Source organism: Paralichthys olivaceus, chromosome 19 (genome assembly GCF_024713975.1).
Source record: "Paralichthys olivaceus isolate ysfri-2021 chromosome 19, ASM2471397v2, whole genome shotgun sequence".
Lineage (NCBI taxonomy): Eukaryota > Metazoa > Chordata > Actinopteri > Pleuronectiformes > Paralichthyidae > Paralichthys > Paralichthys olivaceus.
The window spans coordinates 18,883,987-18,908,511 of NC_091111.1; the positions used below are offsets into that span (position 1 = coordinate 18,883,987).

Consider the following 24,525-nt stretch of genomic DNA (forward strand, 5'->3'; position numbering starts at 1 on the left):
TACGTGTGTCCATATTTATTTTTGCCTGTTTTACATTATGCATTTCAGCAAATTGTCTTCGAGGACATTTATACATTTAACACCTGCTAACTGAACAGCTTTTGCTCCTATAATATACTGGTTGTCCATGACGACGTCACAATTCAGTTCTGAGTTTGGTCCCCCTACAGCTCCTACTGCCTTACAATCAAAGAGCAGTGAGATGAAAATCAATAAGCATATAGATCACAACTGAAGGTCGTGAATTCAAGGTCAGAAAAACGATCAATCGTCAAACATGTCATTCAGAGTCCGAATCTTCGAAGCACAACACGAACATTAGTGATCGGAAACAATACATCAGGTTTTTAATTGAACACGTGGCTTCGGCTGAGATTTAAAACACACGACAGAGTCAGTGAGAAATAAATATTCCGAGTCTCATCACAAAGACAAAGACTGTGATGGAGACTTTGATTCCAACGATTAAAGAAACTAATCAGATTCATTCATCTCCTCACGTCGAACATTTAATGACCGATGTTTATAACTGGGACAAAAGTGATATAAGTCAAATTTCTGTCAAATGTTCTGAATCCAGATTAAAGCGAATAAAACAAAGTGTTAGTTTCAAGGTTGAATCTTCTACAATCTGTTTCAGATGGAAATTGAAAGTTTGTCGTATTGAAGAAATGAATCTCAGAACTACTGAAGCTGATTAATCTGAATTCATAAATGAAACTCCTGTGAACCACGTGTGACATTGATGGACATCAGCTGTTGAATGTCGGAGGTTGTGTTTTTCATTCATTACACAAAAACCTCTGGACGGATTTCACTCGGTGGAAGGATGTGACGTGGGTCAGGGATGAACTCTGAACATTTGGTTTGGTTTTTTTTTTACTTTCTTTGTGGTGTTATTTTGACTTTCTCACCATTTTCACAGGGAATTATTAATGTTTGTATCTCGTGTCCTACATTTCTATCGATCCCAGATATAAACAAAGCAAATTAAATGTGTCTGGGTTAAAATCATTAGGGAACTGATTTCTATGACTGTGTGTAATTTGATTGACTTTGTTGGGACGGCTGGGTCTCGGCGGAGGTTTGAGCTCTTCTGAGTGACATTCTAGGTAAAAGTAAGATCTAAATATCCTCCAAGGCCGAACAGTTCCCTCTAACTCAACCAAGCTGCACCAAATTACTCACACTCATATTTCAAATCAACTAAATAAACCTGTTTTTCGTCAATATCCAAAAATGATTCTCTGGGACATCGGTTGATAAATGCTCTTTGTCTGCGTCGACACGTCTGAAGTGTCTGAAATGTCTTCAACAACACTTTGATCAAAGTCAACAGGAAAGACAACAACACAGAAATAACATTCAAAATGCTGAGTTTCTTAAATAAAACCTCATAATTCTGTTTACAATTCATACAACATATACGCATCTGCCTCCTCCCCCGTGTCGTCAACAAGGTAGATATCAATTTTAATAAAATACTGACAAAAAAGAAAGAAACATTTCAGAAATGTGATAAAGCGCAAAGCGTCACTGGATAAAGTGTATCTGTAATAATAAAATTAGAAATCTTCACCTCTACATACGAGTTTTACAACAAAATAATCCTGCAGATTATTCAGATAGAGGTTCAGAGGAACTCAAGCCGTATACAGATGTTTATTACATGTAAACTTTATATCCTAACAACTGGAAGCATCTACAGTGGCTGTGTGTGTGTGTGTGTGTGTGTCTGTGTGTGTTTCCCTGTGTGTGGTGCTCATGTGTGTTTTCCTTCACACCTCCTCCTCCATGACGGCTCGTCTGAATCCTGGTTTTTTAAATGTGAACAACTCATCTCAGATATTTGCTGATGCACAGAAATGAATCAACGACATGTGATGAACGTGGTTTCTTCATTTCCCGAGAGCGTCGACTGATTCAGAAACCTACAGAGACACTTTGAACGCAGCGAGTGAAAAAGGAATAAAAAAAAACCAGATGTGCAACACACACTGAACATCTGCGCACCGGTTAAATCATGACGCTGTCACATCCTCTTGTTTCAGTGCAGTCGTGGTGATTGTAAAGTTTTAACTGAAGGTTAAAGAGGGCGACAGATACATTCTTAATGAGTCTAATTAGTTTAAACGATATATATTTTGAAAACATCACTTTAAGGAGTTATTGTCTGGTTTAATTGTTCTTCATGTAGATGTTGCCACGTGTGTATAAACACATCGAATGTGAAAAGAAGACATATTTAGGTGACTGATGTCGTTGAATGTGGGAAACTTGGTGCAGATTTTTTCGGAACCTGTCGGACCTCAGCCGAGGTCTGAGCTCCGCTCAGGGACATTCTAGCTTGTTGGTTTGTTTGTGAACAGCATTACACGAAAACTCCAGATAGTGTCACCAGGAAACCTGATGCAAGGATGTGGAGTGTGTCGGAAAGGAACCCATTCAATTTCGGGGCGGATCCGAGATTTCTTTCTTTCGATCTCTTTCTTAATAATTGAGATGATGTTTTTCAAAACGTTCCGTTGATTTCGCAGACATTCGAGGACACTGATGAGAAGAATCTGCCATGGAGTGTGTAGTTTGTTGTAGATCCAAATGAAAGTCTGGATCTAGAGGTTTCTAGAGGCTTCTGGTTTCAGAGTGTTGGGCCTGTAGGGGGAACACGTGCTCGACTGAGCGACGCTACAGTTTTCTGGGACGTTCAGCGTCACCCTCACTCTTCTAGCATCACATCATGTGTGTCGCCGTTCTGTGCGTCCTCTTGCAGGGTTCCTGGTTCAACGTAAATCACCAGGAAGTCAATGAGCTGCAGGATCAACTAATGAAGTAACCAGTGTTTCACTGAAGAGTCGAGATGTTCCACTGCAGGTCATCGAGGGGTTAATTCATGATGACGGTAAACAGTACAATCATGATCAGCGACTGAATAAAACAGCATCGTCTCCGTCTAACTCTGGAACCAGACACGTCACGCTGAGCCACAGTGAAAACCACCGAGGCCGCCGCCTATCTCCGCTCTGCACGGAGCCTCTGAGCTGTTGTGAGTGAGGCCGACATGTCGAGTACGCTGGTGTGATAGTTTAACATTCCAGCTGTCTGCTCTCGTCGAGGCCGGCCACCTCACGCCTCCTGCCCGCCGGCCTCCCTGCACTCGGCTCGGCTGCTCGCCTGCCCGCCTCCTCAACATTCGGTTGTCAAACACTTCTTCTTTTTTTGTTTTTATCTGAACCCTGTGGTGAACGGTTGAGTTGGAAGAACGTAAACTGTGTCGAACACCTTCAGTTTCACATGGACACGTTTTTCTTCTTGAAAACTGAGTGGAGCAGAAGATAGTGGCTCCGTCATTTTAAATATCCGACTGTGATTATATTCAAATACTTTAAATGTGCAGAAGAAAACCTGTGAAATTAAACTTAACGTATATATTTAAATCCCTTTGAAGAACACCTGATCAGAGATCTGTGTTTGTCATGTCACCGCTCAGTCGTACTTATGAAGCTGTTTCACTGCTGCCTCAGATCCATCAGCCTTCACCACAAACTCAGTTAGTAAATGTTAATTAATGACGTTATTGATCTTCTGCAGGTCTGGTGTGTTCACATGTCAGGAGACATTTCAAGTGTGTGTGTGTGTGTGTGTGTGTGTGTGTGTGTGTGTTTCCTTCAGGCCTAACAAACGTGTTGAGTGCTTTTCTTTCCTCATTCTCCAAACTGGATTTTATCTGAGCCGCTTGTGTGTTGTCGCCTCTATTGTTAATTAATTCATTTGTTTGTTTGTTTTTCAGCAGAATTACTCGAAAACCATCAAACGGATCCTAGAACTTAGTGACAGGACGGGAACTGGATCAAGGATTTTTTTTTTTTAGCACTTTCTTAACGTTGTAAGATCGATCTGGAATCTTACAAAAGAGCACGTGAAGGCAAAAACCTTCGATCACGTCTTCAAATCAGGAGCTGAACATGAGAAGAAGCTAGAGAGTCAAACTGCAAATGAATACTGCTCATTTTTAACTGCATAACACCGATAACGTCCTTAAATAAATACTGAGAAAGTGCATTGCAGCCCAGAATGAGGCAAAAAAGAATTCTATCTACGCGTTTGTTAGAAAATAATTTACATGTGATTTTAATGGTGTAAAACATGCAAAAAATAAGAAATACCACTACGATCGTTTACTGCCTTATTCTGTAAATCTTATAACATCTTATAACAAACGTAAATCAACTCTCGTTAACGGAAAAAGACCTCAGAGGATCATTATTGCTGAAAATAGAAGAGATCCATCACAAAGTTACGGGACAGGGTGACGTGTTTGCCCTTTTGCTGTTTCCGTAAAATAAAATGTAGCCGCATTTATTTGGTTGGACATGAAAATAAATGTGTTGGTCGTCGTCGGCCAAACAAATACTTCATCGCTGTTTTAAAAAGAGCCTGACGCTTAAATACTTTAAGAATAAATACTGCTCTTGTGGAGAAAATGGCCAAAATGGAAAAAGCAGATGATTCATGTGGAGCCGACTCTGACTGTAAAGGGGTGTTTGCTTTTACAAGAGATAACGGGAGTGAGGCTGAGCGTTCAGACATTTTGTTTTTTTTACAGGGAAAGACGCCGACCTCCCCCCCGACCTCCCCCCCGACCTCCCTGTTGAGTCAACTCCCAGTAAACCACCCGCCTGGTCGCCAGTTTGGGTCCAGGAGGTTGAATGAACTCGTTATCCTGAGCCGTGCTTCACGCCCGAACGAGGCGTTTTCTTTAAATCACTGTACAAAGAAAAAAACCCAGCAGCCTGGGAATCAAACCCCCGAGCCTCCTTTTCAAGTCTGATTTCCACTTTTCCACTTCCGTCATCACTAATATACTGTACAACTGCAGGAGATCGTGGTTTTTGCACACGTGTGGCCCCACATGCCCCCCCCCCCCCCCCCCCTAGTCCTCACCGAGGGGCTGGACCGTTCAAAGACGTTAATTTACATTTTTTGGGGAATTGGCACTTGACAAATAACTTAATAAATATATAGAACACCATCAGTAGCTCTTAGGACGCCATCGGTCTGAGAGAACGTCCGCCTGGTCTCCGGCCGCTTGTCTCCTTCGAGTTCAAGAGGAACAAGAATCCTGCAGCAGCGAAGGCGGCGGCGTTTCCAGTGTGTGCACAGGTAAGTCTGGTGGAGAATCTGTGTGTGTGAATACTGATGAAGGGGGGACTTTTTTTTTGTTGAGCTGTAAATGTGAGGTTTAGTCCAGCGAGAGCAGCGGCTGCATGTTGTCCTCTTCGCTCTTGACTTTGTCCGGTCGTTTCAGGACGCCGGGCTCCACCACCGACTGAGACCTGCAGGGACACAGAGCACGAGAACGTTAGCACGGCCGCGTCCTCAGAGATTCAGGCGGCGACTCGAGTTCAGGCGCGACGCGGTCGCGTAAATCATTTCACAGGTTCCTTCGAGTGCGTTTCCTGTACGAACGATGTCGTGTTGATCGGCAGAGTCGTGCAGGGACAGTCTGTTGAGTCAGTGGGTTTCACACAGTGCTCATGATGACTTCCTGTCACACTGAATCATACGACACGCTGGCCTATCGGGGGAATGACGCCTCAGAAAATGTCAAACACACTCACAGCGGCGTCGAACACAGACACAGTGAGAGACCGTCTCGGGGCTGAGGACAGAGATCTGGACGTCCCTCTGAAGGTCAAAGGTCTCGACGTCGCAAACAATGTGATCTAACCATCATGTCATAGAAATAATATGTTTGAACTCTAGTACGTAATATTTAGTGACAGTAAAATAAAGTGTTATTTGATGGACATGTATCCACGTCCATCTTTGTTTAGTCTTTGGTAAAAGCAGGATCTTACCTCTTCATGGTTTTCGGGGACAGGTTCTTCTCCAGGTCTCTCTCCAGGTCTTGCACTGACAGGGTGTACGACTCCGGACAGTAGTCCGTCTCCTCGTCGTAGGCGTGGTCCAGCAGCGTCCGCGCCCACGTGCCCATATCGTACGGCGGCATCATACCGCCGAGCTCCGACGGTAGGATCTCAGGGTGGATCAGCTGATGGAGGCTGTTCAGGTTGTTGCCGTGCATGAAGATCTGCACAGAGACAAGAAACACACGGTTTAAACTGAACACATGTAGGAGGAGGGTCTGTAATTCTTCTTTACAACAAAACTTGATGTAATGAGTAAATACTTATAAATGCTCAATGGTTCCTTATCACGGTGAACGAACGTACCCTCTTCCTGGTCTTGTCTTTGAGGAAGGGTCTGATGACGGTGTACAGAGCGTGGATGTACCACGGCTGGTTCACAAAGTGGATTCCTCCAAATCTGGCAGGAAAACTGTCCTGTTGGAAACAAAAAACAAAAAACGAGTGAGAACAGAAATAATTTAAGGAGGAAAATCTGCTGAACATCAGTGATTCAACCCAAACAGTGAAGTTTCTGCAGCCTGGACCTGAAGAAAACCTTAAACCAAGCTTTGTAAGATTCAAACACATCATTTAAAGGCCCTGCTGATACAAGCATCAGGTCCTCAAACACTTCTGACAAACTATGAAGCTGAAACTGTTTTCGTCTCCAGTAACAAAGAGCCACTTTTGATTCAGAGGCTTGAGAGCAAATGAAAAATGGCTTCTGTGAGTTTCCATTAGATTAGTTTGGTAAACGAGCTCTAATCTCATCGTCCATAGGAAATGGTCTATTTTGGGGTCACAGCCGAGCACGAGGCCCGAGGGAGATGATTGTGTGTTCGTATACAGGTTAGTGAGTCAGGGCCTGACACAGGGTTTCATAGGAGGCTGGACACAATCATCATAATTACACTGTGTGTGTGTGAGTGTGTGTTTTGCTCCGCACAGACTTACAGTCTCCGACCATATCAACTTGAACCTTTGTGTTTCAGTTCCTGATTCATGAATCCTATTGATCTTGGTGACCTCCCGACCTTTCATTTAGCAGCAGGCAGCTTTAGTCTCCATGCACCTTTAAAAATAACGGCCCCTGCTGCGGCTGGTCCTGACGACGCGAGTCCTCTGATCCAGAGCAACAAATATGACAGAGCACATCCTGACACTCGCGTAATAAAGAGACGCAGTTCGTTGAGGAGTCCGAATCCCCTCTGGACTCCTCTGAACTCTGAACCTGGACACACTCTCACTTTGATGAAGGGACCTGCTGTATTACACATGAAACGAGCTGCAGGGGAAATAGAGAGATAGACAGTGTGTGAGGAGGATGTTCAAATAAAGGTGGCAGACATGAATGACTCGAGGTGAGAGAGACGTATGGAGACAATGAGGTCTGATGATGGTTCCTATAATATCATGCAAAAAGTTCTGCAAACATTTTCATGCACAACCCGAAGAAGTCCAGCAATATGAACGATCAGTGCATCTGCAGCATCATTCTCGAACCAAATGAAATGAGATTCTTATAATTATCAGGTTTGATATCATTGATTATCAGGATTTAGAATAATGTCTCCATCTCATGTTATTTGTCTGATTCCAGGAGAATCCGTCAAAAAGATGATTCAATACGTGAAGAAGTCAGATTTGGAAACACAGCAAAGACAAACAGCAGCTACAGGTTAAAACCAACAGGACGTAACAAACGAATGGAAAATAAATCCTGTCTGTAATAATACGAGGAAAGTGTCTGTTCTTCTTCTCAGAGCTTCAGAATAAAACCGTCAGTTCCACAAACCTGCAGAACCTTTACTTTGATGCTCGGCCTCTGGGAGGCAAACGTCGATTCCAAACAAACAAGCGACTGTGGGGATTTATTTTTGGATTCTCGCTGCAGGTCACTGCTGCGTGTTCAGTTACAGCAAAAGGTTGACGAAAACGAAAGGTGACAGAAAACGAAGAATAAGTCCATCGGCAGAGGGTCGTTTTAAAAGACAACATCAGTTTAGTCCCATAAACCCTGTTGCTTGTTTCTCTTCCACTTTGCTGTGAAATAAAACTGGACCCAGCTCCTGGTTTGTAAAATTCAAAAAGTCAGCGGACGTCCCCGTGAAGCTGAGCTGGTTTTAGAAATTCATCAGAATGAATATTCTTATTGTCGTATATAAAATATTACGTTCAACTTTACCCTCGACCACTAAATTCTGATCAGTTCCTCTTTGACTCCAAGTGGACGTTTGTTTGAGACACCGCGTCCACAGACAGATGTTTGGTGGAAAACTGCAGCAATACAGAGTTTGAGTCCAAGAGCTCGCTGACGTAACAGCATCTGACTCGCATCATGAACCACTCTGCAGGAGTTCCTGGTCGTACATCTTCTCTCTCCGTCGCGGCTTCTTCAGCAGCTCGTCGGGTCGATGAGCTCCGTCCTCTGCTGCTGTCACTTCCAATCTACACGGCGATGAGCAAACACGTCCTCCGGTCAAAGAGGAAAAAAATGGGAAGAAATAAGACGACATCCATTTGAGTGCTTTTCCTTTCAGGATGTAAAGTGTAGCCCGGAGTGACGACGTGTTCTTTACAGAGGCCACTTTAAAGTGAGGATGAAGCCATCACGTAAATCCACAGTGAATCCGATGTGACAGACGCTGCTGCTTCACTCATCTCTGAGGGTTTTCATGTTTGAGCTCAGTGACTCTGAAGTTAAAATCCAGAACCATTTTTTCTAAAATCCACCTAAATGAATTTGTTGGTGTTTGAGCAGAAAAACGCAAAAAAAAACTACAGAAGAGATTTCAATGAAACTTGGAAAGATTTAGTTCTTTTACTTGAATTATCATTGTGAGATTTCATACTGGAACTTTCCAGGGATTTTCTGGATCTTGATTAAAAAAAAGAAAAGAAAATGGGGCTGATTGAAGGAGCTGATGTTTGTGAGTGACGAACAGCGTGATTGGATTTAAGGGACAGTTTGGCCTCGGTGGATTAATGAGCTCTACTGACCGACATTCTGGTTTGTCATAAACACTGCAGGTGTCTGCCCCTTCGCCTCCGCCTGCGTCTTCATGCTGTGTGCGTTTGGTGCAGTTCACCTGAACGTCCAGATTGTGGGCTGAGGACCAACTGATCTGCTGCCAAACGCACAGAGGGAAGCAGAGAGAGAGAGAGAGAGATGAGGGGATGGAGGGGGAGAGAGATGCAGCGACAGAGGAACGATTTGGCCAATCATCGCTGCGTCATGACTCCTCCGAGCAGGACAGACATTCACTGCCGTCCCTGACCGAGAGTCGAATGCTTTCTGTTGTTGAAGTTGATTAAAATCATTTTCTGTGTTCGCATTAACACGTCATCTCTCTTCATTTATATTCGTATTCATTTTAAAACCCTGTGAGATACTGAAATCACACCCTTGCTGACCTACATGGTGAGTAACACTCTTTTATTCCAATGAAATTCAAAGTATTAGAATCAGTAACATGACGGGAACTGATCTAAACATCAGTGCTTGATTTTATTTTCCATCAAGATCCGTGAACGATCGTCACAAAGATCAGTGGAAGTGTTGAGAAACACAATGTCAAAGAAAAACTCAAAAAATCCTGCAGCTGCACCAAAATGTTAGGATTCTTCCCAGACCCACGACAATCCGTCTGGTGGGTTTATATAACAAACAAACAAATACATAATCTCCTTGTTGGAGGTAAAGATAGAAAGTATTAAAAAACTATTAAATGTAAACTAATTCTTTACTTTGTTCTATTTTCTGCAACGGTGCAAAAACCGTGAATTTTAACTGATGTCTGGACCGTCACAATAAAATGCACAAATCTATAATTGCATTTACACCGAGCAGCTTGGAAGACGAAGAAAGACAGAGACGGAGAAAATGTGTCTCTGTCTCCGTGTACACACACACACACACACACACACACACACACACACACACACACACACACACACACAACAAAAGGCAGCCCATCTGGAGGAGAGGGCAGAGCAAGCTAGCGCGGCAGTCCGACATGTTGCCGTGGCAACGTGGCAAGGGTGGGATGGATCAGGAGGGAGTCTGGGAGGGAGGAGGAAGAAAGAGGAGGAGGAGGAGGAGGAGGAGGAGAGTAAGACGAAGCACATCGCATCATGCAACTGGCTGCTGGTGAAGAAGATGTTGCTTCTCTCAGCTTCCAGAGCAAAGAGAGATTCTAGAGATGATTTCCGTGACTCACTGTTTGAATCCACGTTTCTACAGAAACTGCAGATTAATGACGATCAAATATTTTGTGTGAACGCTGCCGGTGGATTCACGAGCGCGACAGAATGAATAATCACCTCAGTGTGGTTTTGAACGCTCAGGCCGCTGTAACCTCACACCAGCTGCCCGCCAGTACTGTCTGAGCTGAACAATGATGGAGCGACTGAGCTGACGGAGAGGTGGGAGGGAGACGAGGGGGGGGAGGGGATGATGTTGTTAAAGGGAGAGGGGGGTTAAGAAAACAAAAGTGAGGAGGGCGCCAGAGGGGACAGAAGGAGACGATGAGGACACAGAGGACGCCTGAGATTCAGCGTGGATGCTCCTTTAGTCTGTGCACCTGCTTCACTTTAATTCTAACAACCAATCAACAGCAATCAATGAGTCCCACATGTTGGACCTTCCCAACAGGCATCGGGACATTAAGAGGTTTAGTCCGAGCAAATAACACAAAACTGCCTCGTGGACAAAATCCCCCAAAATCATCATCATCATCGTCATCATCATCACCATCTAATCAACTAATTCCTGGGTCAAGGTCGATCCGTCACCACATCTGAGCCAAATCCCTCGAATGGAAACGCAGAGATGAGACTGTTCCTCTGGTTCACGTCATCATTATCACATTCAGAACGAAAGCTCAACGCAGCAGCTCTGGATGCAGGTTGCACACGCGACGCTGCAGTCGGCGAGACGTCGGTGAGTGGCAGGCGGCTGATCTGAGGTCGGAGGGTGTCAGGCTGTGACAGGTCACATTAACCAGGTGATTCATATCTCAGGGACAAGACGTTTACACAACACGTCCACTCCAGCCTCCACGAGCAGCTTCTATAGCCACAGTCATAGAAACGACTCTGACATACACTGAAATAAAAAAAGATACGCCCTCATTCGTTTAATTTGAATGTTTTTATGCCGTTTCATGATTTTATTTGGGACAAGCTGCAAAACACCAGATAACAGAAAGCTGTTTTTAAACTTTTAAAAGAAGAAGAAGCCAAAATAAGGTTTTTTGCAGACTTGAATGTTTAATCTCTCTTTAACATTGTAATCCTGGAGGATTACGACTGGATGGGTTTGAAGCCCGCCGTGCACACAGGCTCACTGTCTCACCTCCTGTGTTTCTCGAGACTCTTTAAGCTCATCTCTTTTATAAGAGCATAAAGAAATGTACGTGCAAGGCTTCTTTTCACGTAGCTGTGTAAGTGGAGCCGGCACACAAACCACAGTCAATGCAGCGTGTGGCACAAAGAGCCAGGCGACACATTAACAGCTGGACTGAACGGAGGGTCGGCTCGAGGACAGCGAGCTCTGCTGTGTCAGCTGCTGAACTAAACGTGTCCATCACTGTCCGTTAGATTCTCACTCTAGAAAAACTAAAAATACGAGGCACAGATTTTTTTTTTTTTTTTTGTAGAACTGCAGAAGTCTAAGAATTCCTATAGTCTAAGGCCGGATGTGAGGACACAAATGTCCAGGTCAGCTGCTGTGGACATCTTCTGCAATTTCTTCGGCCAGAACCCAAATACAAGCATCAGAGAAAGTCGGCGTGAGCCCACGTGAGAATGCAGCAGAATTAAGTCGGAGAATTCACCACGAGTGGGCGAGTTTCCACAAAACTGAAAGAAAAGTTATGTTGACCCTCTTGACTTTCTCGCACTCAGGTCTAAGTTTCCATTCCACTAAATCTACGAGCAATAAATGCCAGATGTCACAAATCATCAACTGTCATGATACCCTGGAGATTCTGTGACTCCCTAATCTTTCCTCTGCCTCTACCAAAGCCAAAGTTTCCACATTCTAACAATAACCAAGAGCGGATGACCATGAAGTTTGAGAACAATCACGCTCCCCTGAGGTTGAACCCTTTGATACAGGAAGTATCTCTCAATCTGCCACGTCATCTTTTCATTTTCATTTGATGAATACATTTAAATCTGTACTCTTACAGGCTCCAGGAACAGAGCTGTCGGGTTTATCCTCTTTAACAGCCGAGGATTCTGGGATGTAAATAAAACACCAAAACAAACAAACAGAGCAGCGGTCACATATTTGTGGTTGTAATAAGCATTTAAGCCTCTAGGGGCCACCGGCAGCGATCTGACTATGATCAACACACTGTGGCACAGATCTGGATCCCAAGACGTGCGGCCTACAAGCTGCTCGTGTTCGCTCGAAACCAACGCGACAGAAATCACGAGATGGTTTGAGTCCCATCGACATGGAGGATGAGAAAGTGCACATGTATCTGCACGTGCTGTAAAAATTATATATAGATATATATATAGATATATATAATAACGTCATTATTAAATTTTAGGCTAAAAGCTGGTTTATTTCCTCTTCAGATTTCATGTCTCTACACAAGTCAACAAAAAATATATAATAATAAAAATAATATATATGTCGATTTTGAATGAATTGTTTGGAATCATATCTTCACAGCGTTTCTCAACTTCCTGTGTAAACTTCATTAACCTCTCGTGCTGAGTTTAGAGATTCTACAAATGAATGCTGTGCACGTTTGTAGGGATTTGTTTTGCAGTGTAATTGCCGTTTGTCACCCTGCCGTCAGAACATATCGACATCAGATACTCCAGCGCTGTCGGAGACAAAGAGGCGGAGGGACGGCAGCAGTGGATGTAAAGCTGCTGATGCACACGGAAGTTAACTGAGGGACGTGACGGGTGTAAATCAGCCGTCGTGCAGGAGACACAGCGAACGACTGACCTGCAGACGAGCGTGACTCAGACTTTTAAACTCTTGTAACCGGACCTGCTGAGACTGACTCACTGTGGCTGTTTGGTAAAACTCAAATCAACTCTACTAACAAACACTAAACATGACGACTGCGTGTGTTTGCGATGTATTTATCTGCGCTGTCTATAGGGATGACATCACAGCCCCTTGTAAGTGAAGCCAAAGCCTCTCACTCGCCCCCTAGTGGCTGGTTTCTGTCATTTAAGGTATAGTTTTGAAGTGTTTACGTTTCCAGTAACTTTGGTTTTAATCGGTTACGTCATGATTGACAGCTGAGACTCACGATGTCTCCAGCACAACATGGCAGCTCCCGTATCCAGGACGTTGTGGCTTCATGTCTGGACAAGTGTTGGAGACATGTTGTTAATCTGTATTTACAGTTAATGGTGTAATACGAACACACATTGTCACTCGGGGAGGGATAATGCAATAAACGGCAGAGAGGAATAAGAGACTTAATCAGGTTGACGTGAAGATCTTTCACCTTTAAATTTGTTTTCCCATCTTTCCTTCTGGAGGAAAATAACAGAATTGAATTCTCCGTCCCTGATGATTCCAGGTTTTTTGTGCATTTATTTGCCAAATCGATTTAAATCAAATCAATCCACTATACATCTTCCTTTTGTTTTCTGCACGGACTGATGAGAAGCCATCCTCCTGAGCGGCTTCACAGCGGGGGATGACTCAGGGCTCAGCTAATAGCTCCCATCAATAATTCAGGCTCTAATCTGTGTCTGGAGAAGCGTCAGAAATGTGTTATATATGGACTCGTCACACTGAGGCACCAGCCAGAGTTATTCCCTCGGCCTGAGAGCGGGAGAAAGATTTTTCCCTCGGCAGCGCACCACCTCCACGCCGTGCTGACGGAGCAGAAAACTAATGTTTGCAGAAAGTGGAGGAGGTGAAAGAAAGTTTGCAGGAAAACTGTATTTATTTAAATCTTGCTGGTGCTCAAGTACTGACAAATTAATTAGACGAATTAAATGAACATCTAAGTTTCTTACAATCGTCCACAGAGTTTCTCCCACACAGCCACATGTTGTCTCTGTCCTCAAACATCTCTCACTACACTGTTCAAGCTCATTCAACACAAACCAATATAATATAAAACATTTAGCTTCACCGATGACTGACTTTGTTTTATTTTGCACTCTTGCACGTGAGGATGAAGTAGACCGCTAACTAGTAAACATGGATGTTAATGTGAGCTGCACGATTCAAAGTAAATAAAATTATCTTTGCAAATACATTCAGCATCTTGGTTAGAAGTAAAATTAACACATGATGTGATTACAGGAAAACTCAGAACCTGTAAATAAAGCCGAGTAGGAGAAACCCTTGCTCTCCATCCATCTATTAGCTACTTATCCTTTACAGGGTGACAGAGGGTCGGAGCTGACCTGAGGCGAGAGGTGCGACTTTGTCGAGGCTGAAATGTTTAATATCAGTAAACTAGTGGCTGTGACTGAAGTCAGAAACATTATCGATTGCAACATCAGTGCGTTTACAACAGACGATTCTCCAGTTCAGGTTCTGTGGACTGAGTCGAGCTTCCCGGTGAATAAACTGGTGAACGGATCTTTATCTTTATTTGCTGCAGCTCAGCACAAAGTTTCACCACAGGTCAAACAAACAGATTGCAAATTCAATTCATCATTTTCTGATTGAATGTAGAAATGCTCATGGACAGGTGAACGGAAAAAAGCTTCTTAACTCCGGGAACTGCTCAACCTCTGGATCATATTTCTCAGGATTGTTTTTTCGACTCTCGGTGCGACCGTTCGTCTCCAAATCAAAAATGAAAGGAAGTAAATTCAGTGGCGATTCAAAGATCGCAGCTCCGACAGTTTGTCGTTCATCACAAGCTCTCGAGATCATCTCATCAGACCTCGATGCATCTTACTCAACACTAACCTCCAGAAACGCTTCCCTTCAGATTTGACTAATGGAGCTAAACACAAATTGGCAGATGATTCGCAGGGAGGGTGAGAAAGCAATAACACACACACACACACACACACACACACACACACACACACACACACACACACACACACACACACACACAAGCTATTCTCTCTGGGGTTTTGTTACCAGAGAACATCTAAACAACTCTGTGCCTTTTCTCCTGTAATCATTTCAATAATGATGTTCGAGGTTTTCCTGATGACTGAGAGGACGTGTTCATGAAAAACCCTGAACACACAATCACAATGACACATTTCTGTCATTACTCTGCATCGCCTGAAAGATAAACTGAAAAAAACCTTCTCTCATTAGAGGAAGCAGCAACAAAACCAAACCAAACTGACAACCATGAAAAATCACCTCTTGGTTCTTTTCTTGCACCATCTACCTGCCAAACGAGCCTTGAAGGAAAAACCCAGCAGCCAGCAGTGTGTATTCAAATTGGAAATGTCATTATTCCCTTCTGCTGGTCTTTAAACAAGCTCACGGCTTTGACGCGGCGCTCCACTTGTTCTTAAGTGGAACATTTTCGGGAGCAGAGAGGATGATGGGAAGGGAGCTGTAGGTTTGTTCTCCCTCTGTCAGGAACTGAGGAACAGAACTTCAGGGTTGAGCGGAGCTGAAGATTTCTGTGTTCCCCCTCAGCTCCGACAACAAACACAGTGACTCTGCTGAGCTTTACAAGATAAATCTGGAAAGGTGAATCATGCAGAGCCGTGACTAACATTTATTTTCAGTGTCGACCAATTAACCAATAAAACATTCGACAGCAAAAAGATCTCCAGTTTCCAGTGATGTCTTCAGGTCGCTTGTTTCGCCTGATCAACAAAATATAACCTGAGAGTAATAAATTTATACTCAAATTTATAATCAAACCATAGAAATAGAGCAAAAATATTCAGTTCTTTCCTGACACCACATCCTTCCACCAAGTTTGGTGGTAATCTGTCTCATACTTTTAACGCCATCTTGTTCTCAGACAAACAAGCAGACAGGGTGAAAACATAACTTCCTTGGTCAGCTTAAAAATCTGAGCTATTCATCTGCTTCGTCCTCCAGTGTGAAGTGACAAACCCAGTAACAACAGTAAATCATGATACTTATATTCCACAACAAGTTGTTTGGCAGTAACTGATTTGTATCTTCTCTGCTCTCGCTTATAATCAAAGTTCAGTTCACTAAAACTAAAGAAGAGCCGGGTTTTAAAAAACGCCGCAGCCCACAGACTCCAGTATCAGATTCAAACTGAGAACATGAAGAAATCTGAGCGTCTGACCTGCAGCCCCTCGATGGCCAGACGCAACATGCTGGGAGTCAGTTTGGACGCCTGCTTGAAGGTGAAGTTACTCCAGTCGATGATGAGGATGAAGCCGTTGACCTGCAGCTCCGGATCTTCGATCATAGACTCCAGCGACAGCAGGATCGCCCTCAGTATGTCCACGAACGTGTATCTGTGGAGCAAACACAGCACAATGACCATGTGCTCTGTGGTAGCATGATGAGCAACCGTCTGTAGGTTCTCACTCCCACAAAACACGACAGAATATTTCATTCCTGACTTTTCCAGAATCTGTTGTGAATCCGGACACTTATAACTCATTGGACGTATTATGAAGCAGTTTTAAAATGGAGCCTCACAAGTCACTGACATGTGCAACACATGATGGTTACACATCTAAAGACTTGCAGAATAACATGGTATCATATCAACATCATGGTTTTTATACTGTCAGGCTGTAAGTTTACCACTTTTAGATACAGAACTCTGCAGCCAACAGATCTGGAGGGAGGAGGAGAGACTCCGACTGGGCCCCGAGATGTTCAGGACACACACCCAGTTCAGATCAGCCGGGTGGACCTGAGAGTGTGAGGTGATTAAAACACCCAATGACGCTCGGATGCAAAGCAAAACTAGTGCAGAAGACGTTCACACCTCTGGATTTCTAACTTTATCACAGACTTGCACAGCTGGTGAGAGGAGACAGATGAGTCGTGGAGTTTTCTCGTAAACGATGGCCGTGTGGTCGACTCCGTAAAAACCACCCTCCACCTCGTTATGATGGATTTTAAAACACTGAGTCTCTTCTCTGCTCTCAGCCTCTTTTACTCTTTTTATATCCGATCAGATAAAACGGTCTCATATCATCCAGAATGCACTTTGTCATGGTTTTCCAATTTTAAATATGTCCCTGGCATCTCCACAGATCCCCCACAATGCAATGAGAGAAGCACTCTGTTTTTTATCGATTTCTTTTTAAATTATTAATCTTTAACTTGCATTAACTTGTGTTGTGTTGTGTATCCATATCATTATTATTACGGTTACTGGACAAACGTCTGTGCAGCTCATACACTGGTACAGAGCTGAATGTTTATATTAATATCGTGATGTTGCAACTTTTAAATTTAAGATCATGTTTAACTCAATAATTCAGATATTTTAGTGAAAACATGACGTTCAAATAAATGTTAAAGATCTGTCTCACGTGTTATCACAGGTTTTGTTGTTTCATTAGGTTTGTGTTGGTTTAAACATGTTTGAGACTTCTCATGATCCATCACCTGCTCTGGTCCCAGTTGGCTGCGAACAGGACCAGGATTTTTCTGCCGTATCTGTCCAGGTTGGAGAGCACCCCGGGGAACCCATCCTTCAGGGCCTGCTTGATTCCGGGGTCCGTGGCTTTCAGGTTCTTGAACATGTCCAGGTTCTGCTGCCGGTACTCGAAATACTGAGCCAGCAGCCGGAACGCCTCGAAGTGGTTGAACTTCCGCGCCCGCAGGAACCTGAGGATGAACGCGTCGTCTGTCCTGAGGAAGCCGATGTCCGGCCGGGTGATGATCATGTCCCGGACCTCCTGGATGTCCTGGTGCAAAGTCTCCGGGTTCTCCTTCAGCTCCACCTTGGCCTTCTCCAGGGTCTCCGGAGAGAGGCCAGCCTGCAGGTGAGTCATCCTCCGCAACAGCTGTCCCTCCGCGGGGGACCACAGCGCACCAGCTTCCAGCGAGACGACACAACCAGCGGCTTCCTCCAGCAACAGGGAGAAGAAGTGTGTGCGGTGGTTCTGCTCCCGGATCAGACGCTGACTTCAGATGGAGGCCTGCTGCTCTGTAATCCACCCTGAACTGACACAGATGCTGCTGCTGCTGCTATGATGCTCCTGCGATGCATTATCAACATATGGGCCAGCGGCCACTTTTACGCACGGACGCATTTCAATTCCAGTTCAGAGAATTCAACTTTATCCTGATTTTTTTAGATCATGAATCGGGTCCTGGAGGCTTCAGGCTTCAGTGCATCCAACCTGCTGATGCGAGCGGCCCGAGGCCGACAGACAGCCGCTTCCCTCCATGTCAGAGCCTCTCCTCGCGTTCTCGCTCTTCCTGTGGCACAATGACGACGACAGCATCACCGTCTTCCCCGGCGTCGCTCTCGGCGGCCAGGCAATGCGGCACAACCCTGCAGCACCTGCTATATCACCATCATCATGATTCCTCCGCCTTCACAACGCATCTCCATCCGCCGACTGGTCCTGCTGCTGGTCCTGATGCTGCTGGTCCTGATGCTGCTGCTGCTGGTCCTGGTGCTGCTGCTGGTCCTGATGCTGCTGCTGGTCCTGGTGCCGCTCTGTCACAGATTTGGTCGTTTGTTTTTCACGCCTCTACATCCCAGTTTTAATCACCACAGCTTCCCAACATCCTCCACAGTCTGGGTGTGACTTCAAATGTTAAAGCCCCGGAAAAGGGGGGAGGTGGGGTGTCAGCATCACAGGTGCCCCGAGAGGTTTTGTTCCCCTCTTGCCTCCGGTCCCTGGGTTTAGTGAGAGGGGTGGGGTGCACGCACTGGGGTGGATGATGGAGGGGGGATTACCGTCTCCTCCTCCTCCCGCCGCTGCCGTCTGTTCGGTGGGAGAGTGACTGACAACAAGAGTCTGCGCTCCGGTCGGTGTATGGACGCCAGCGGCGGGGGGAAGGGATGGATGGATGGAGGAGGGGGTGGAGTAACAAGATGAAAAGGCAACAGATATAAAAAGAAAAAAAAAGAAAGGGAGAGAGGGCAAGGTGGCAGAGGGATGGAGGGATGGAGGGATGGAGAGGGGCGTTAGAGTGGAGGAGGGACAACAGAGGGAGGGATGAAGGAAGCTGAATTACGCAGAAACATTTAAAGACAATTCATCATTGAAAGTGTGTTATTTTATTATCTGAAGAATAACAACAACAATAATAATAATAATAATGTATAACCTGAAGATTTTAAATATTTGATTTATTTTGTTATTCATTACAGGTTCTACCCACATGTATGTTTACACATTTTATTCATGAAATTTGTAAACAAAAAAATGAATTAAATATATGAATCCTGATTATTCTTTTACATGTAAATGTATAAATATGAAACAAATTGATTTGTTAAACCTCTGGTTGAGGTTTCTCTATGTTTAATGGAAAAAATAAAAAATATACTTCAAACTGTATTCTTATATTAAAATTGTAAATGGATGTACACGCATCATTCAAACTTTATTTTTTATTTTCTCTCTATTTTTTAGTATCATCACTAATATATGTACATATGAATTAACTGGACTGTCCTTTCAGATTCATCAAAAATACAGAAATATCATAAGACTGCTATAAATATGAACATTATACGAGAACATTTCAAAATGTGTGAGCGCTCCTATAATAAAGAATATATTAAAAAAGGAACATTGGCTGAACATTCAAATGAGATGAATGAATAGTGGGAGGATGGGGGGGGGGGGGGGGGAGGTCTAAAAGCTTTAGGCCATAAACCTGAGGGTGGAGAGATGAAGGGAGGAGTCAGGGTTTTAGGCCTCAGGCAAAATCAATCCCTTGTTTCTGTCCGTTGGTCAAAGGAGCCGCTGGACGACACGTCATGCAGAGTTTAAATTTCTTTCTGGTTTTCAGAAAATATTTTCTTCACAGTTTTACACTTAAACATAAACCTTCAATTTCCTCAGGAGGCTGGAGGCGAGGGGGTGGCTGCACCTCCTACTGGTGAGGGGCAGCAACTGCAAGGCTAAAAAGTTTTCAAAGATCAAATCAAGAAACTCATTTTTATTTTCCAGAATATCAATTTAGAACAAATGTGACGAGAACTGAAAGGATGGTGGATTTGTTGGGGGGTTTAGTCTAAAACATCTCAGAGGCTCAGTTTGCTGATTGTTCTTTTCTAAAAGTCTCATAAATGTTGTTGGTCATTCAAATGAATAGGAATTACATTAGTTTGTATATAGACTTGATTTTACTCAGAGTAAATGGAGGGTGTATAGTTGAACTGATTGATAATGAGTGTGTGTGAGTGGGGGGTCGAGTGGGGGAGGCTTTAATGTGCTGAATTAATTTCTTTTGTGTCTCATTATCTGAGGTTTTTCTGCGTCTGTGTCAAACAACAACAGAGAAACTTTCTCCCTCAGCCACAAAATCAAAGCAAGTACAAAAACAAAATGGAGACTGACGCTCAGAAGAGCACATATTCCTGCCAAGGCCCGACACACACATCAGATCAGATCAGATTCGTCCCACATACTGCATAATATCACAGCACTTGGGTGGTCTGCTCCTGTTTCCCAGATCTGAGCCACAAGACATAGCAGAACTGCATGTAAACCAAAGATGGGCCTGAATTTGTCTTGTGCCATTTGGACCATATTCAACACGTGGGCCGCTTCAGTGTCACGTCCAGAGTTCATCTTGTCCAGCACCACGTTTGCCAAAAGGGCCGACGAGAAGTCCAGAAGTGTTGATCGTTGCCTGGAGTGGCCCACATCCTCACACACGAAGCATCATCATCACCGCGCAGCGTCAAACCCTCTGTCGACTGGACTGTGGATAAAGAGCAGGAGGATATGGTGGGAGTGGGGGTGGGGAAAAGGCCAAAGACTGAATTTAGCAAAGTGGGGGTGGAGAGAGAGTGACAGGGTCCCCGGGGAGACGGGGGTGATAATAATTGTCCTCAGCTCTGATGGGCCGCTGTAGGAGTGAATTAAATGGACTGTGAGCATGCACTGGAAATTACCTCTGGTTTCCAGAGGCACAGCTGTCATTTTCTGAAGAGCCTCCTTGATTTGGCTTTAGGTCTCCGAGGGCTGAGGCGGAGATTGACAACGAGTGTGCAGGTGACGCCGAGGCTGAAGCTTTTATATCAAACAAATGTGTCGTTCATTTGTTGGCTTCGTCTTGTTGTGGACTTTTAACGCCCGTTGTGATTTAGGCCCAGATCTGGTCCATATCACTTCTGGGCCACAAGTAACCATAACAACCCCGAAAGTCAACCTAATGTGCCAAAGGTGACCCAAATCTGTTTTTGTGTTATTTGGGGCCATATTCAGCATTTACCACAGGGGCCACTTTAGCTTCACATCCATGTTGTTGGGGCCGCACTCTGGCCAGAGGTGCAGTGACGTGGTCAGTGACACCATCTGTGCCCGGTCGTAACCTGAGGTCATCAGTCAAGGACCCGATCGCCACTCCACAGTCCTGCTCCAGGGCCTTTTCTGTTAGAGCCCCCCCATGTGGGACAAACTCCCTCAGGAGATCCATCTGACAAACTCCTGATAAATCTCTCTTTAAGACATTTGTTTAATAGTTAGTTCTCGAACTGATCTTACACACTAATCTTAATCACTTCATAATGTTTCTCTCCGTTTTACTTTTTTCTTGAGGTGTACAGCTTTTACATTTACGCTCAAGATTAAATTAATAAAACTGACTATTTAAGTTTCTTTGCGTCGCATCAGTCAACAAACAATCAAGACGTTTTCAGACCTGAGCTCTGGAGGAGGATCTGCACCGGAGTAGGTTCGGACATGAACAAGCAGCAGGAGATTCTCGCCTCAGACACGTTGCAACAACACAGACATTTTCAGGTGAGGGCAGGAGCAGCAGGAGGAGCAGCAGGAGCAGCAGGAGCAGCAGGAGGAGCAGGAGGAGCTGGAGCAGCAGGAGGAGCAGCAGGATAGAACATTTCATTCACATGTTTTCATTTACAGCTCATCCACACAGCAACAGTTCTCTCAACATGTTTGTTAGAAACGTTGTCACACACCCACTGGAGAATCCTGCTGTGTTCTCACATCGGCTCCTTCGGACATTAGCCGGAGTTTTCCCCCGGGGGCTGGCGGGAGTAACTCCACAGAAAGTCCAGAGGCTCTCACTCTGAGATTTGCGTTCACACGCACAGCCCCTGCTGGAGAATCTTATAATTGCTACATAGACACTACATTCTATCATAAAACACTGCTTTGTTTTTATTAGCTGTGTTAATTCACTTCTCTTTGTCTTTAAGTTTTTGTGTCTTTAAGTTTTTGTGTCTGCGGCTTCAGACCTTCTTCCTGGTTTGGTCCAAACAGGTTGTAATGGGTGGAGCCTGTTTAAATACAGAGGCCCATTAAATGGACCGGACCAAGTGCTGCGTCAGTGTGGGGGTGGGTTCGGTTTGTTTGTATGACACTGTCGTTGTTGTCTGTTGTGTTTCTCCTCGTTACAAAAAGTTCTGATCAGCCAGTTGAAGTGGAGCAGAGTTCTGTTTGGTTTTCCTCTTTTAATGGACCCGGTCATCCACTCAAAAAAAAAACCGAATCTCATCTCTTTATTTCTCTCAGTGGTTCATCCTCCTTTTCTAAAAGGCAGCTGTGAATTTATTTGTATAAAATCCAGATTAATCCCGTTTGTGGATGTGAAACGTCACCGGTCTGAGTTTGAACTGAAGCTTTAAATGAAACAGATCATTGAACACAGACTGACCCAGGATCTGTCAGAGCTGAACACAGAGGCACTGTGGCTCCCTCTGCTGGTCAATCTGTGGTGAATGCAACTGGTTTCAACATTTTCCAGAGTTTTAAGAATCTTAAATGTTCTATAATGATCTGAACTCACACTTTATGATTATCTCTCTTATCTTTTAACTGTTTGTTTGTGCACACAGGTTTTACAGATGTGGCTGGAATGAAATAAATAAACAGCCTGTGATAAAGTAATTAAATAATTGCACAGTTACATATAAACCGTGATCTATGGGGTAATGTTAATAATAGAATCCCCATTAAATGTACGTTTGCATTAATTAAATTATCATTAAGTGTAAGTGAAATAATAAATTTAAATAGCATGTTAAAGAAATGAGACTAAAATCACATTTTGTTGTAAAATGGCAGAACAGCAGGTGGCAGCATTTATACAGTTAATAAACCAAAGTGCAGCTAGACAGACAGATAGATAGATAGACAGATAGATGGATAGATAGATAGATAGATAGATAGATAGATAGATAGATAGATAGATAGACAGATAGATAGATAGATAGGTAGATAGATAGATAGATAGATAGACAGATAGAGAGATATGATATTCCACAGTTTAAAAATCTAGTGTTTTATAATTTAATGACTTAATAATTAAAGTAAATGTCTCAAACATTTTAAGATGTTTCTGCTGCACATTGGTGCTGGATCAGAACTTGTACACCTCAAATCAGAAATACTTTAAAACTATTTGTAAAACACTGGGAGTTTTTAGACTTTATGAAAATACAGATTGGCAGAGCCAGAGTCTCTGGTTTCCTGTACACCTCCACCGAGCCCCACACTCAGTTGTATCCAGTGGGGGTCGGACCACAAGGTCAGCGCGGTGCTGATCAGGTGGAATAAAAAGGGTTGTAACCCCCCATGGCGATCAAAGACACTGGTCCACATGCCACGCCCCGCCACCCCTCTCCTCCTGTACGGACTCTGTCAGGGCAAACCCACTGACCCTGCAAACAGACTGGAGGAGGAGGGGGGGCTGCAGGGAAGGATGGAAGGACAGACGGAGGGATGGAGCGATGGATGGGATGGATCGCAGAGAGATTATGAGTCAGCTTAACCTCCCAGGTTCCCCCTCAGAGAATTACTGTGTGTTGCACGTCTCTGCAACATGAGGATTAAAAAGATTTACAGGAGGTTTGGTGACAGAAGTGTTGTTTCTGGTGATACCTGGTGGTAGTTCTGGAGGAAGTCGGCTGAGACTTTATTCTAACTTTATCTAAAAGAAAATAATCTCTCATGGATGTTGATGGGAAACGTCAGACAGATTTAGGGGACTGATATTTATGAGTCTGTGCAATTTCTTGCAAATAAAAATCTGAATCTAGTGAATTGAAATATGGTTTCATAAGGAGCACGTTGGGCCTTTGTGGAGGTTTGAACTCTACTGAACGATGTTCTGGAGTTTTCATTGTTTGTATGTTGGTTTGATGAAAGATTACTCAGAAACTACCAAACTGATTTACTTGAAATGCCGTGCAGCGATGGAACATGACCCAAAGAAGATCCATGAATTAATCTCTGAGAAATTGATGGATCCACACTAACATTTAATGAGTTCTTCCCTGAGCCACACCACATCCTTCCGGCAAGTGTCATGTAAATCTGTGTGGTAGATTTTGTGTAGTCCCGTTCACAAACAAACAAACGATGATGAAAACTTCAAACTCTTTGGCAGAGGTAATAACTTTGTGTAAAACTTAAGAATGAGATGAAGAGATAAGTTTGAAGATTGTTGATCGAGAATCTCCAACACAGAATCTGAACGTCCTGGTGACGAACAAGGCAGAAAAGAATCACCGTAAACTTTCATATTTCA

General features: G+C 43.9%; 1 protein-coding gene across 1 annotated transcript; it reads right to left on the reverse strand.

The window, feature by feature from the left end:
- Nucleotides 1-22,258, reverse strand: LOC109641210 (clavesin-2). Its single transcript, XM_069514781.1, has 7 exons — nucleotides 21,953-22,258; nucleotides 21,673-21,837; nucleotides 17,443-20,730; nucleotides 16,157-16,331; nucleotides 6,234-6,344; nucleotides 5,859-6,091; nucleotides 1-5,333 (listed from the first exon to the last, which is right to left on the reverse strand). Exons 3-7 carry the CDS (start codon nucleotides 17,829-17,831, stop codon nucleotides 5,240-5,242), a joined length of 1,002 nt encoding a protein of 333 aa, XP_069370882.1. The 5' UTR covers nucleotides 17,832-20,730; nucleotides 21,673-21,837; nucleotides 21,953-22,258; the 3' UTR covers nucleotides 1-5,239.
- Nucleotides 22,259-24,525: the final 2,267 nt, after the last annotated feature.